General features: G+C 44.6%; 1 protein-coding gene across 2 annotated transcripts in view; it reads right to left on the reverse strand.

The window, feature by feature from the left end:
* The window catches only part of col27a1b (collagen, type XXVII, alpha 1b), a 707,279-nt gene that overhangs the window by 628,123 nt on the left and 63,168 nt on the right, over positions 1–15,988 (reverse strand). Inside the window, exon 1 of one of the 2 annotated variants that reach the window (XM_087998237.1) lies at positions 1,712–2,101. The exons of the other annotated variant lie outside the window; for it this stretch is intronic. Within the exon in view, the coding sequence (XP_087854363.1) occupies positions 1,712–1,764 (53 nt within the window). The 5' untranslated portion in view covers positions 1,765–2,101. Of the gene's footprint in view, positions 1–1,711; positions 2,102–15,988 lie in introns of those variants that run through there. 2 annotated transcript variants of the gene reach the window in all.

The following is a 15,988-nucleotide window of genomic DNA, read 5'->3' on the forward strand; positions in this document are numbered from 1 at the left end:
TAACACACACCAGTACAGTAACACACCCCAGGACAGTAACCCACCCTGGGACAATACGACACCCCAGTACAGTAACACACCCCAGGACAGTAATACACCCCGGGACAGTCACACACCCTGGGGACAGTAACTCACCTCAGGAACAGAAACACACTCCCCGGGACAGAAACACACTGCAGGATAATAATACACACCTATCGCTAAAAACAAAGTGCAAATTCAGCAAAGGACATCGTTGTAATCCGGAACTCCCCAGTGTTCAAAGCAATGCTCAATTCTCTTTCTCAGTTTCATAGTTTTGTCAGTTATTTTAATAAACCTGCACAAAGATGTTATTGCACAATTCTGGAACTTGAACCCAGGCCTCCTGGCTGAGAGATGAAGACAGTAATACTGTGTCATCACAACCCCCTCAGGACTTCCTGAGATTTTTAATCAGCCCCTAAGATATTGAGGGCAGTGGAGGTTATTTTTCCGGGTCAGAGATGTTACTTACACACCTCTGCAGCAAGGTGGGACCTGAGCCCGGCTCTCCTGGTTGAGAGGTAGGGTCACTCCCACCGCGCCACGGGTCCTCTCTCGGACTGTCCTGAAACTGTTATGGTGTTCCGCGCTGGAACCAGCCCACGTGTCCCATTGGATCGCTCTGTGCTGAATCACAGCCTTTTAGAAAGCCGCACCAAGAAATCTCAAACACTAAATCTAACCCTCAAGCAGCCAGACTGAGGCTGCTGCCTTCCTGCCCAGGATACTGAACTTTCACAACCAGCTCTGCACTGGCCTCCAGAGTGACACTGAGCCGGCGCTAACACAATGCCAATGCCCCCTCCCAAAGGCTGGTCCTGAGCTGCCCGTGAACACAACATGAGCATGAGCACACACACACAGACATACACAAACATACAGAACCACAGACCCATACACACACATCTACATCCACACCCACTGGCACACACCCAGACATACACTGACACAAACACACACACAAACACCCACACACACATAGACAATCACTCACACACAGACACGCGCACACACACCCACACCCACACACAGACACATACAGACATACCCAGACACACACAGACACATACAGACATACCCAGACACACACATCCACACACACACACATACGGACATACCCAGACACACACAGCCACAGGCACACACAGAGACACAGACACACACATACGAACATACCCAGACACACACACCCACAGACACACACACACACACATACGGATATACCCAGACACACACAGAGACACAGACACACACATACGAACATACCCAGACACACACACCCACAGACACACACACACATACGGACATACCCAGACACACACAGAGACACACACACACATACGGATATACCCAGACACACACAGAGACACAGACACACACACACATACGGACATACCCAGAGACACAGACACACACATACGAACATACCCAGACACACACAGCCACAGACACACACACACATACGGACATACCCAGACACAGACACACACCCTGACACTGCAAACCTAGCCCTCACACAGCATCCTCCTGTCACTTTGCTATATTTGGGGAACTGGCCAATCCCAAATACACGTCTCTCTGTCTCTCTCTCTCTCTCTCTGTCTCCCCCCGACCCACCATTCTGGCATATCCTGAATGAAATCGGAAATCGGTAAAGGAGGAGGAAATGTTAAAAAGTGAGACTTACTTTCTTGCGAGTGTAGAGCGTTTGCAATCTCTCCTTCGAGTCGCTAAATACATTTGTATGCATTTGCTCCAGTAACTAAATCCGAGCTTTATTCAAAAGGTGCTTCCCAGATCTTTCACATTCATTGGGGAAGGAGTGAACGGCTTTCCCACTCTCTCTCTCTCCCTCCCCAAACAGCCACAGCACGTTTCCTGTAAGGATCCAGCGGCACTCTGAGTTAGCTCAGTGTCCTCAGAGCGGCCTTGGAGCTCCACAAGTGACTCCCTTTCACTTGCTGGCGATTACTCATTGAGGAGCAGAGCCGGAGGAGAAACAGACTGCTCTCTGGTGGCTTTACAGCATTTCCAGAGAGCCCGGTCGGAGAGAGCTCCGTCTCTCACACACACAGACACAGACACACTGACCGGGGAGAGAGCTCTGCGCTGGTCCTCCTGTTTAAATAGCCGCTCGCTATTGACTGGACTGTTTAGCTAAAACACCGCCTGGGTGTCTGGTTTCACCACCAACCACACGGTCGACTTAATGAGAGGGAACCCACCCTCTGGGCTGCAGTGCTAGCCATAGAGCACCATTCTCGCTCTATAGAACACCATTCCCTCTCTAACACAACCACCTGATGAAGGAGCAGCGCTCCGAAAGCTAGCGCTTCCAATTAAACCAGTTGGACTATAACCTGGTATTGTGTGGTTTTTAACTTTGCCCACCCCAGTCCAACACCGGCACCTCTAAATCTCTCTAACACAGTCCTGTATGTATAACACCATTCCCTCTCTAACACATTTATGTATGTATAACACTATTCCCTCTCTAACACAGTCCTGTGTATATAACACCATTCCCTCTGTAACACAGTCCTGTGTATATAACACCATTCCCTCTCTGACACAGTCCTGTATATATAACACCATTCCCTCTCTGACACAGTCCTGTATATATAACACCATTCCCTCTCTAACACAGTCCTGTGTATATAACACCATTCCCTCTCTGACACAGTCCTGTATATATAACACCATTCCCTCTCTAACACAGTCCTGTACATATAACATCATTCACTCTTCAAAACAGTTCAGTAACTCTTCTGTGGGGCTGCACCTTCCCTTCCCTCTGCTTCACATAAATATCACTTACTGCATTCATATCTTCAATTGCTAAACTTTCCTGATATTCCTGAGTTTTGCATATTGGTCATTTCTTAATCTAACAATTAAGAAACGTCAATGTCCAGTAGTCACTCATATCTAGCAGTTTCAAAACAGTAAATTCCTCTTTGTTTTCTTCAAACTGTTGACTTACTGTGTCACAAAGGACATGCCCCAGAGGCTGAAACATCCCCCTCAATACATCCCCTAAGACTGTTCCACAATTAATTCAGTGGAACATTCTGTATACCATTGGAATGGGAGTGGACCTGAGGTCTGGGTCCACTGAAGGACACAACTTTGCTTTTGCACTTAATTGGAGGGTCAATTCATGCTGTATGAAATTGGGATTCAATCAATAGCATGCACCCCTCAATTGAAGCTGTTTTAATTGTTGTAACTGTCCCCACAGTTGCAGATCACACATTTCAAACTGAGTAGAAACTCATCACAGCCATAATCAGCTGACAAGGCCAGCAAAAGGCGTTTGACAAGGTTCCCCATGGGAGACTGGTTAGCAAGGTTAGATCTCATGGAATACAGAGAGACTAGCCATTTGGATACAGAACTAGCTCAGAGGTAGAGGACAGCGGGTGGTGGTGGAGGGTTGTTTTTCAGACTGGAGGTCTGTGACCAGTGGAGTGCCACAAGGATCAGTGCTGGGTCCTCTACTTTTCGTCAATTTATATAAATGATTTGGATGTGAGCATAAGAGGTATAGTTAGTAAGTTTGCAGATGACACCCAAATTGGAGGTGTAGTGGACAGCGAAGAGGGTTACCTCAGATTACAACGGGATCTTGATCAGATGGGCCAATGGGCTGAGAAGTGGCAGATGGAGTTTAATTTAGACAAATGTTAGGTGCTGCATTTTGTGAAAGCAAATCAGAGCAGGACTTAAACACTTAATGGTAAGGTCCTAGGGAGTGTTGCTGAACAAAGAGACCTTGGAGTGCAGATTCATAGCTCCTTGAAAGTGGAGTCGCGGATAGATAGGATAGTGAAGAAGGCGTTTGGTATGCTTTCCTTTATTGGTCAGAATATTGAGTACAGGAGTTGGGAGGTCATGTTGCGGCTGTACAGGACATTGGTTAGGCCACTGTTGGAATATTGCATGCAATTCTGGTCTCCTTCCAATCAGAAGGATGTTGTGAAACTTGAAATGGTTCAGAAAAGATTTACAAGGATGTTGCCAGGGTTGGAGGATTTGAGCTATAGGCGGGGGCTGTATTTCCTGGAGGGTCAGGGGCTGAAGGGTGACCTTATTGAGGTTTATAAAATCATGAGGGGTATGGATAGGGTAAACAGACAAAGTCTTTTACCTGGGGTGGGGGAGTTCAGAACTAGAGGGCATAGGTTTAGGGTGAGGGGTGAAAGATATAAAAGAGACCTAAGGAGCAACTTTTTCACGCAGAAGGTGGTACATGCATGGAATGAGCTGCCACAGGAAGTGGTGGAGGCTGGTACAATTGCAACATTTAAAAGGTATCCGGATGGGTATTTGAATAGAAAGGGTTTAGACGGATATGGGCCAAAAGCTGGCAAATGGGATGAGATTAGGTTAGGATATCTGGTCAGCATGGACAAGTTGGACTGAAGGGCTTGTTTCCGTGCTGTATATCTCTATGACTCTATAACTCTAAGAGACTCTGACACACACCAAAAAGTGAAAGTACTGGAGAAACTCAGCAGGTCTGAACTGTAGTTTCAGATCAGTAAGTTTAATAGGGAACACAAGTTTGAAATGTTGGGGAGACTTTAGCTGAGCTGGCAGCACCTGCAGAGAACAGACAATCAATCTCTCCCCTTTCCCCGCAGCCCCCTCATCGCATACAGGGTCCCTCTCTGAAATATCAGATTGTCTATTCTCTCCACAGCTTCTGGCTTGCATTTGGGTGTTTCCAGAATTTTCTGACTTTGTTTCAACTTTTCCACTATTTTGTTTTTTTGTAGTATAAACAGGGTACAGCTCAGCTGGAATGAATGCTTCACTTCCAACTTCCCTGTGGTTCAGCTCTGAACTGCACGCCAAGAATGGAATGCTTGAATCCCTTGTGTCCTACGGATCACAACTGGACACAGTAATCAAGGCGAAGTCTGACCAGAGAACTTCACTGTTGGAGCACTGACTTCCGCTGACTTGGCCCCACACTTCAGCCTGCTTTCTGTTGCTTTTGTTGACTGCTGCTCTGTGCATCAAGTCAATAGGTGTCACAAAGCCGGTCCTCTCTCTCTCTCAAAGCTGTTCCTTTTCTCAAGGATACTGTGTCCTTGATTTCCTTCAGAGGGGTCGCAAAACAGCTCGGGCTCCGAAATGACTGGGTTGGTACAGAGATGAAAAGGGTTCATTGAGAGGCCTTTTTGTTTACACATAAACCGATGAGACTTTAGGCCACAGCTTTTGTGTTTTAGAAGTAACCTGTATAATGAAAGGGGAGTGGTCAGTCCTGAAAGCTGAAGTCTTGTTTGAGCCAGTTCGACTGTGGGCTATGTGGAAACAGGCTGCTAGACTCTCTCTCCTTCTGCCCTTCTAACTTTGACCTGTAAGTCTCTGTTTCATTTTTATTCTGTGTTTAAGGGGGTTTGGTTATTGGTACTGTTGTGTATTTTCAGAACAGCATAACTAAGTCTAGTTTGGATAGACTGCATTCTGCGGGTATTCTATATTTTGTTCTTTGTGTTTCATTCCATAATTTTGTAAATAAATTTTTGTCTGTTTTAAAACCGGGTAGTCAATCTAGCTAACCTACTCTGGGTAATTTTCACTGTATACTTACCAAAACAAATAGCAAAGTTATGGTCTGGAGTGCTTCTTTAAGAATGTTTTGAGTGGTCTGGCCTTTTCCACAACATGGGGTCCCCGAATCTCTTCCAAACTCCATGCAATTCATTAAATGAATGTGTTACACTCCAGCCATTCTACTCTCATACATATGCATTCTTCACACATCCAATGCTAAATGAGCAGGACATTCCTCCAATTAAGCATTAGGAAAACAAAATGCACCTTCTTTGGTCTCCACCAGCCAGTCTCTGATCTTTGCCCATTGTTAGACCTCACCTCATTGACTCGTTGGTGTAACCGATAAGGCCTAAGTTATCCAACAGTAAGTTTGGGTCATAAGATACAGGAGCAGAATTAGGCCATTCAGCCCATCGTGTCTGCTCTGCCATTTGACCATGTTTGTCAACCCCATTCTCCTGCCTTCTCCCCATAACTCTTGATCCCATTACTAAGCAAGAACCTATCTATCTTAAAGGCACTCAATGATGTGGCCTCCATAGCCCTCTGCAACAATGAATTTCAGAGATTAACCACCCTCTGGCTGAAGAAATTCCTCTTCATTTCAGCTCTAAAGCGTTGTCCCTTCAAATTGAGACTTTGCCCTTAGATCCTCATCTCTTCTACTTGTGGAAACATCTTCTCCATGTCACTCTATCTGGGCCTCTCAGTATTCTGTACGTTTCAGTCAGATTCCTTCTCATCCTTCTAAACTCCATCGAGTACAGACCAAGAGTCCTCAATCGCTCCTTATATGACAAGCCCTTCATCTCTGAGGTCATCCTTGTAAACCTCCAATGGACCCCCTCCAATGTCAGCATATTCTTTAGATATGGTGCCCAAAACTGTTCACAATATTCCAAATGCGGTCTGACAAGAGCCTTACACAGCCTCAGCAGCACACACCTCCTCTTCAAGACATTAATTATTAGGATGGGGTCAGATTGGGTGAGACAGTGATTCAGTGGTTAGCACTGCTGCCTCACAGCACCAAGGACCCTGGGTTCAACTCCATCCTCAGGTGTCTGTCTGTGTGGAGTTTGTACATTCTCCCCATGTCTGCGTGGGTTTCCCCTAGGTTCTCTGGTTTCCACCCACAGTCCAATGATGTGCAGGTTAGGTAGATTGGCCATAGGAAATTGCCCATAATGTTCTAGGAAGTATAGATTAGGTTTATTAGCTCTGGGAAATGCAGGGTTTCAGGGATAGGGTGGGAAGATGCTCTTCAGAGGGTTGGTACGGACTTGTTGTGCTGTTTCCACACTGTGAGGGATTCTATGATGATTGGAGTTTCTTTAAGTATGAAATACTGCAATGTAGCTTTAAGGGGGGAACAAAAAGTAAAGTTCTAGTTATAGTTATCGGGGTTATAGTTATCGGGGTTATAGTTGGAACACATTTTGCATTTGTGCTCCAATAAGCCTATTATTAGCAGTAAACAGAAGCCAAAGGTGGCACAAGAACAAGAATTGGAAACAAATGATATGAGTTAAGGCTGAATATACTGGAGGGCCACCACAAGTACTTCTCCCATTAGTTAGGAATTGTGAATATATGGTGTATGTTAAGATTAGGTTGTTGTAGAGAAGCTGTGAACTCACTTCCCATTGGTAAGGAAATAGTTATAGAGTCATAGAGATGTACAGCATGGAAACAGACCCTTTGGTCTAACTTGTCCATGCCAATATCCTAATCTAATCTAGTCATATTTGCCAGCATTTGGCCCATATCTCTCTAAACCTTTCCTATTCATATACCTCGAGGCCTTTTAAATGTTGCAATTGTACCAGCCTCCACCACTTCCTCTTCCATACATGCACCACCGTCTGCACGAAAAAGTGGCCTCTTAGGTCTCTTTTCATTCTTTCCCCCCCTCACCTTAAACCTATGTCCTCTAGTTTTGGACTCTGCTTCACTGGGGAAAAGACTTTGTCTATTTATCCTATCCCTGCCCCTCACGATTTTATAAATTTCTATAATGTCACCCCTCAGCCTCTGACACTCCAGGGAAAATAACTCCAGTCTATTCAGCCTGTCCCTATAGCTCAAACCCTCCACTCCTGCCAACATCCTCGTAATTCTTTTCTGAACCCTCTCAAATTCACAACATCCTTTCTACAGCAGGGAAACCAGAATTAAATACAGTATTCAAAAGTGGGCCTAATCAACGTCCTGTACAGCTGCAACATGATCTCCTAACTCTTATAGTCAATGCACTGACCAATAAAGGCAAGTATACCAAACATCTTCTTCACTATCTTCTCTACCTGCGACTCTATTTTCAAGGAACTATGAACCTGCAGTCCAAGGTCTCTTTGTTGTTGGAGAAAATTTATTAGTGTGTTGACACAGATACATAATTTTGCCTAAATGCAAAGTGCAAAATAAAATACAAAAATGACTCACTTACCAGGGTTCGACACTTGTCAAAAGGACATTTGCTAAAGGGCGGGACGGTTAGCTGTTAGTATTCAGTCCTTGCCAAGGGTATTAGCAGTGAATGGGTAAATGTCAGAGGCTGAAGAATTCATTGTCAGACAGTCAGGCATAGGTATTGAATCGCCATTGGAATGTTGCGGGAAAAGGTAAACGTCTTAAGAATAAGCTAAAGTTTTTTAAAAAATCTTTATAAGGAACTGCTTTTAGCGGAGAGCATTCACTCATAGCTGTAGGGAGTGAGAAAGAGTAGCAATAAGCAAATTGCTGTGACGACACCAGTTAAGATAGAAAGGTGGTAAGAAACTTTGAGCTGAAGTCTTTTAAAAGGATTTTGCATTTTTTGAAGACTTGAATTGCCTAAGTTAAAACCTTGAAGCACTTCATGAGTCAAGAGATCAGGTTCAAGGGACCAAGAAAAGACTTCCAGAAGTATCAGGGTCCAAGTAAAGACAGACAGGCATGTGTTCAACTTATATTTCATGCCATGCTTTGACTATTAGAATGTTAATGATTAATATTTGTTGAACAGTGACTCCAGCCGGTTTGCATTCTCAATTACCAATCATTCTTTTTGTCGGTAAGGTTCTCTGAGGAGAATTTTCTCATTCTGGGGTTTAGTACAGAATCCAAATTTCAACACGACCAATTCCATCACTCTCCCTGGACAATATAGCAGAACCTTCCCATTTGCAACCTTGGCATCTTATTGGATCCTGAACTGAGCTTCAGACTCCCACATCCCCTCCCATCACAAAGACCAGTAACCTCCACGTGTGTAACAGCACTTTCACTCCTGCATCAGCCCAGCTTCAGCTGAAGTCCTTCTGTGTTTTCTGCTCTGACTGTTCTGAGGCTCTCACTGCAGCCAGTCCGTAGAAATGTAACTTAATCCAGAACATTACTGCCCTTTCCTTACTTGCGCTAAATTTGTACACTCATCACCTTGTGTTTTCTGATTGTCACCCCATGCACAGCAATTTCTACCAGGGTCACAGTCAACACTGTGTTACTGCTTTAAGAGCTGAATACGCTAATGAGTCAAAGCCCAGGGTGAAACCATCAGGCCAGCAGCAATGATGATCCCAAGCAGCAGCATGCTAATACTAAAGGTGTCGTGATTGTAACAAAGTCAGCTCAGCTGAACCTCATAGATTAGGAGCTCCCTGACTGGGGCTGTTAATCTGCTCTGATCAGGGAGGCCTGACTGTCAGAGATACTGACTCTCTAATCCCTGACTCTGAATGCGGCCGTACTAAAGTCAAGGACTGTTCATGTGCAAATAAGGGGTGACTTGGTCATAGATACCAGCCTCTGTGGGATTATTTCAAAAGGTGTGTATGTAATTTCTAACCACAAGTTATCAGGTTGCCTGTTAAGTAACCTGTTGGAGATTTTCAAGTAATATTGAACCTGTGCTACTTACCAATGTAACATGAGAGAGGCCACTCTGCGTTAAAAAATGTAAATTTGGAAGTATTAGCTTTCAGAATGCTGCTCCTTCATCAGGAGTTAGCTGATGAATGAGCAGGACTCCGAAAGCTAGTATTCTCAAATAAACCTGTTGGACTATAACCTAGTATTGTGTGATTTCTAACTTTGTCCACCCCAGTCCAACACCAGCACATTCACATTAAGAAATGTAACACACAATTATGACAGTCACCATCACTGAGACCATCTTTCAGTCCCAGACTGTTTATGAATTGGTGCTATCGTGGGATATGAACTAGTGTCCCCGGAACATTGGCCTCCACCATATCCTAACATGGCTTTAATGACATCACACCACGCTGGTCTGAAGCAGTGAACCACAAGGAGATTACAACATCGTGAACTCTAAATAAATTTTTTTAGATGGTATCCTATAAACAGATGTGAGGTAATTACAACAAATTTCTCAATGTATGAATTAAGCAGTTTAAGATATAGCCTATAGAATTAGGCTTAAACAATTAATATTAAAAACATCTTGTTTGTCCCTGAGTTCTCCGATCCAATTAAACAAAGCATCAGTTTTAGAACTCTCATTCTTATTTCAATGAATGTCAGGGCACTAGGAAGCTCAGAGGAATAGAATGATCTTGGTGTCCACAGTGCCTGAAGGTCAGGTTGATACAGTCATTAAGGTGGCATACAGAAGCATTTGCCTTTATCAGTCATGGCATAGATTATGAAGACAAGGAAGTTATAGTGGAGTTATATAGGACTTTGTTGAGACTACAGTTGGAGCACTGTGTGCAGTTCTGGTCACTACACCACAAGAAGGATGTGATTGCAGTGGAGGGGATGCAGAGGGACATTCACCAGGATGCTGCCAAAGTTAAAAAGTTGCCTGTGATGGAGGATTTTAGCAATGGAGAGAGGCTGGATAGGCTTGGGTTGTTGGTCGGGCAGAGAAGGCAGAGAGGGGTCACCTCGTGGAGTTGTGTAAGAAGATGAAGGGCCTGGACAGGGTGGGTAGGAAGCAGCTATTCCCCATCATAAAAGGGTCAATAACAAGGGGGCATCATTTTAAGGTGAAAGGCAGAAGGTGTGGAGGGTATTTGAGAAAAAAGAATTTATCTTGAAAGTGGTGGGAATCTGGAATACACTGCTTGAGAGGGGAGTTGAGGAGGGAAACCTTTTAAAAAGTATGTGGATGAGCACTATGGGCCAAGTGCTGGCAAGTGAGATCAGTGCAGATGGGTCAGCACAGTCTCAATGGTCCTCTTCTGTGCTGTATGGCACTAAGAATCTAAATGCTTTTATTGCCTTGCCCCTCACTATCTCTGTAATCTCCTTCAGCCTCAGAACCTCCTAAGATATCTAAACTTCTCAAATTTTGGCACCTTGATGACATGCAATTTTAATGCCTCTATCTTCGGTCACTGTCAGGTCAGCTCCTGGGACTATAAGCTCTGGAATTTTCTTCTGAAACCCCTCCAATTGCTGCATCTCCTTTCAGAAGTCCCATGAAATCGAGTCTTCCACAATCTGCCCAATTAGCTTGGAGTCAACTTGTTTTTGCTTACAATACTTTGACATGAAGCAACTTGGGTACATTAAAGTCACGAGAACAATACAAGCTGTTTTGTTGCTAGAGTTATTGTTGTCATCATTGGCAATCACTAAAGACATTCTGTGACACTGGTCATGGCTCTGTGGGTCCTTGTGTGGATGATGAGCCCAAGCTGACTGCACACTGGCAGGTGGTGGAATTGGTCCTTGGCGTTGAGATCATTGGCATCTCTTTCTTTGGTTCCTTTTTCCTATTTCTCTTGCTAGTGGCGGTTCTCAAAGAATTGTGCTCCTTCAAGCAGGAGCTCGTTCTGTGACGATGGTGCTCCTTTACCAAGGTTATGTTGTCCTTGTTTTTTTTCAGAGGGGTCAAAAAGGCAGAGGTTCCAATATCTTTGGAAATATCTACTTGAAAAAGCTTTAAGGTATTTTTTAAACCACCTGTACAATGAAAGCGGAGTGGCCAGTTCTCCCAGTTTAGGGCTTGGTTTGGTTTGGTTTGGGTTTAGCAATCTGTTTTGTTTGCAGTTGCTGGCCAAGTTTTACTGGGAACCCAAAGAAGTTGCTGGAGACCCAAAGAAGCAGCTCCATGCTGATCCTCTCTCTCTCTCTCTCTCCCTCTCTCTGACACCTCTCCTGGAAGAACCCATGCTTGATTTTACCTTTCTTTTGCCAAGAGGTTGTTTATGGGGATGCTACAAGTATTTGGAACAGCATCATTAAGTTGCGATAGAGCCGAGTGGGTTCTCAGATAGGTTAAATTACCCTTCTACTGACACCCTCCTTCAACTGACTGAACTGGTCCTCACCCTGAACAACTTCTCTTTCCAATCCTCCCACTTCCTCCAAACGAAAGGAGTAGCCATGGGCACCCGCATGGGCCCCAGCTATGCCTGCCTCTTCGTAGGATATGTGGAACAGTCCATCTTCCGCAGCTACACTGGCACCAACCCCCACCTTTTCCTCCGCTACATCGATGACTGTATCAGCTCTGCCTCGTGCTCCCACGAAGAGGTTGAACAGTTCATCCACTTTACCAACACCTTCCACCCCGACCTCAAATTCACCTGGACCGTCTCAGACTCCTCCCTCCCCTTCCTAGACCTTTCCATTTCTTTCTTGGGCAACCAAATCGACACGGACATCTACTATAAACCGACCGATTCCCACAGCTACCTAGACTACACCTCCTCCCACCCTGCCCCCTGTAGAAACGCCATCCCATATTCCCAATTCCTTCGTCTCCGCCGCATCTGCTCCCAGGAGGACCAGTTCCAAAACCGTACAACCTAGATGGCCTCCTTCTTCAAGGACCGCAATTTTCTGCCAGACGTAGTCGACAATGCCCTCCACCGCATCTCTTCCATTTCCCGCTCCTCCGCCCTTGAGCCCCGCCCCTCCAACAGCCACCAGGACAGAACCCCACTGGTCCTCACCTACCACCCCACCAACCTCCATGTACAACGTATCATCCGCCGTCATTTCCGCCACCTGCAAACGGACCCCACCACCAGTGATATATTTCCCTCCCCTCCCCTATCAGCGTTCCGAAAAGACCACTCCCTCCATGACTCTCTCGTCAGGTCCACACCCCCCACCAACCCAGCCTCCACTCCCGGCACCTTCCCCTGCAACTGCAAGAAATGCAAAACTTGCGCCCACACCTCCCCCCTTACTTCCCTCCAAGGCCCCAAGGGACACTTCCATATCCGCCACAAATTCACCTGCACCTCCACACACATCATCTATTGCATCCACTGCACCCGATGTGGCCTCCTCTATATTGGGGAGACAGGCCACCTACTTGCGGAACGTTTCAGAGAACACCTCTGGGACACCCGGACCAACCAACCCAACCACCCCGTAGCCTAACACTTTAACTCCCCCTCCCGCTCCACCAAGGACATGCAGGTCCTTGGACTCCTCCATCGCCAGACCATGGCAACACGACGGTTGGAGGAAGAGCGCCTCATCTTCTGCCTGGGAACCCTCCAACCACAAGGGATGAACTCAGATTTCTCCAGTTTCCTCATTTCCCCTCCCCCCACCTTGTCTCAGTCAAATCCCTCGAACTCAGCACCGCCTTCCTAACCTGCTATCATCTTCCTGACCTCTCCGCCCCCACCCCACTCCGGCCTATCACCCTCACCTTGACCTCCCTCCACCTCTCGCATTTCCAACGCCCCTCCCCCAAGTCCCTCCTCCCTACCTTTTATCTTAGCCTGCTGGGCACACTTTCCTCATTCCTGAAGAAGGGCTTATGCCCAAAACGTCGATTCTCCTGTTCCTTGGATGCTGCCTGACCTGCTGCGCTTTTCCAGCAACACATTTTCAGCTCTAAATTATTCTAAATTCAGTTCTGTTTTGTTCATGTTTCATTCAGTAGTCTGTAAATAAATTCTGTTTTGTTTACAACTGAGTGGTTGGGCCAGCTGCATCTCTCCTGGAATATCCACTTTACACCTGCTTAAAATGACTAGAAAAGTTAGGCTACCTTCTTGAAATGATTTGAGGGGGGTCTGGCCTTGTTCATAACACCTCCAAGTCTGATACCAGCTTTGATCCCCATTTGCACAGTGATGTGGCACAGTGCTTGAGCTTAAACACTTAATTCCTCCAAGGGTTTGAATTCTTCATGCTGCATTTTCGATTGTTTTACAGTGCACTTTCAGTGTTGGTGAACATGTCCTGGGCTCTTTTTGTGCAGTAATAAGTGTCGGCAGTGAATACAGTTCCTCATTGCCATCCCTGTACTTAAAAGTAATTTATTGCAAAATATACTCTCAGTTATTGTAATGTGACCAGCCAAGATGACAATGCACTGAGTATTAAGTCACCGCAATATAATGAGTATTTCTGATAAATCCATTAAAGAAAAATAGTCATTATAATCTCTGTTGTTATACTTCAATCTTAATGTATTTAAAACTTTTTAATATGTGGGGTATTTGGATTGCTAAAATCCCTTTTAGTTCACACATGTTTAAAAAATCCTTGTGAATTACTATTACTCTTTTTCAAATCCATCTCGGGTGATATTGAAAGTATCTTATAAACTTTGTAATCAAAAAAGAACTTGTTCTTCCTGGTATAATAATTGCCTATTTACTATCCTGCACATGACTGGGGTGGCACGGTGGCTCAGTGGTTGGCACTATTGCCTCACAGCCCTAAGGATCTCAGTTCAATTCCACCCTTAGGCGAGTGTCTGTGTGGAGTTTGTGCATTCTCTCTGTATCTGTGTGGGTTTCCTCCGGGTGCTCTAGTTTCCTCCCACAGTCCAATGATGTGCAAATTAGGTGGATTGTCTATGCTAAAATAGTCCCCTTTTGTCCAGGTATGTGTAGATTAGGTTCATTAGCTATGAGAAATGCAGGGACAGGGTGGGGCGCTCTTCAGATTGATGGTATGGATTCAATAGGCTATTGTAGGGATTCTATGACTGAATCACTCTACGCTTTTTAAGAAAATTTACTCTATTTTCCATTGTTCACTTGTCCAGTACAGTGTCTATTTTTCCTTACTCTGACTTTTTCCCAATTTGCATAAATATTAAGATTGAGGTTTATCATTTTCAGCTGATAAAATTGACATGCACAAATGTTCTTCTTCTTACAACATAGGACACAGCACAGAAAAAGACCATTCAGTCCAACGACTCTCTGTTCCATGCAAACATCATCCAACGTTTTAAAATTCTTATTCAGCTACAGTCAGTTCTGTGGTAGATCCATTCTCATGCAATCCCGTGTTATAAGAAAATCGCGTAACAGCTGCATCATTTAAAGTAATGGGGCTGGAATTGCATTATATCGAATACACACGTCTGAAACTGTGTCCCCAATTCATCAATCGCGTTATAGCAAATTTGCGTTAAGGAAACGTGCATTATAGCAGAACAACTTGTATTCTTCTCCCGCATATGCTCAGGCACCTTAATTTGGAACACGTCATGGAATATTCCAAAGACTATGGTTTTGTCATTCACGTAATACAAAGGACATGTTCCCAACTTAATTAAGTAAGTATCTTCAATGACCTTGTTATGCCCCCACTTTTGCATATCACCATTTAGTAGTTGCCAGTGAATTATCCACTAGGGGGAGAAGGAAGGCAGTGCAAGAAGACTTTCCCTCTGAAAGTTGCCATCTCCTAAAGGTGTCTGAGCTGAGACCAATAATCCATTTTACTGATGATTACAGTAAGCAAACATTCCACAAGGAGTACCAACTACTGCTAACTGTCTCTACCTTTTGCTACAATGTCATTTGACAACCAAACAAACAGTAAAATTCTATGTTTGCTAAACCAAGCAGTTGGATAGATTTGCAAATAACATACTCAAGAAGTGACGGTGTGTTACAGGACAGATCTGAGCTCACCAGGTAAGATACAACCATTATCTAGAGAGCTGTGGAATTAGTTCAGATAATCTCAATTAGGTTCATGTAACAACAAAAACATTCCCATTTAGAATTTGGCTACCCCAATGGATAATGACAGCTGATCCATAGCCTGAAGGTAGTATTCCTGATCGTGATGGTGGCTCAGAGAATACAAAATCATTGCAGGATTCTCCTTTTGACTGCTGTGGGGCAAGGCTGCTGAATAAAACAGCGGTATTCTTCTAGCCTTACAAGTGGACATTGTCACATCTGGGTTTGAAGGTATTCTCCAAATTAACATCATTCATTTTGGGGACTGCTAAGCAGAGCAGATCCAGCAAGATATGTCTAATCCAGCACAACAGCTTAAGGAGATCAAAACCAATCAGAGTGTGCCCGGGTCACTGAATTATTACAATGCAGATTGAGGCCATTCGGTACATTAAGTCGGCACAGACTACACTACGCAGTGCCAATCTTCTGCATTTTCCCAAATTCCTGTAAACCATTGAAACCAATAACAATTCTGACTT

Source organism: Chiloscyllium plagiosum, unplaced genomic scaffold (genome assembly GCF_037043375.1).
Source record: "Chiloscyllium plagiosum isolate Xiang-an unplaced genomic scaffold, Cpla_swu_hap1 HiC_scaffold_21, whole genome shotgun sequence".
NCBI lineage: Eukaryota > Metazoa > Chordata > Chondrichthyes > Orectolobiformes > Hemiscylliidae > Chiloscyllium > Chiloscyllium plagiosum.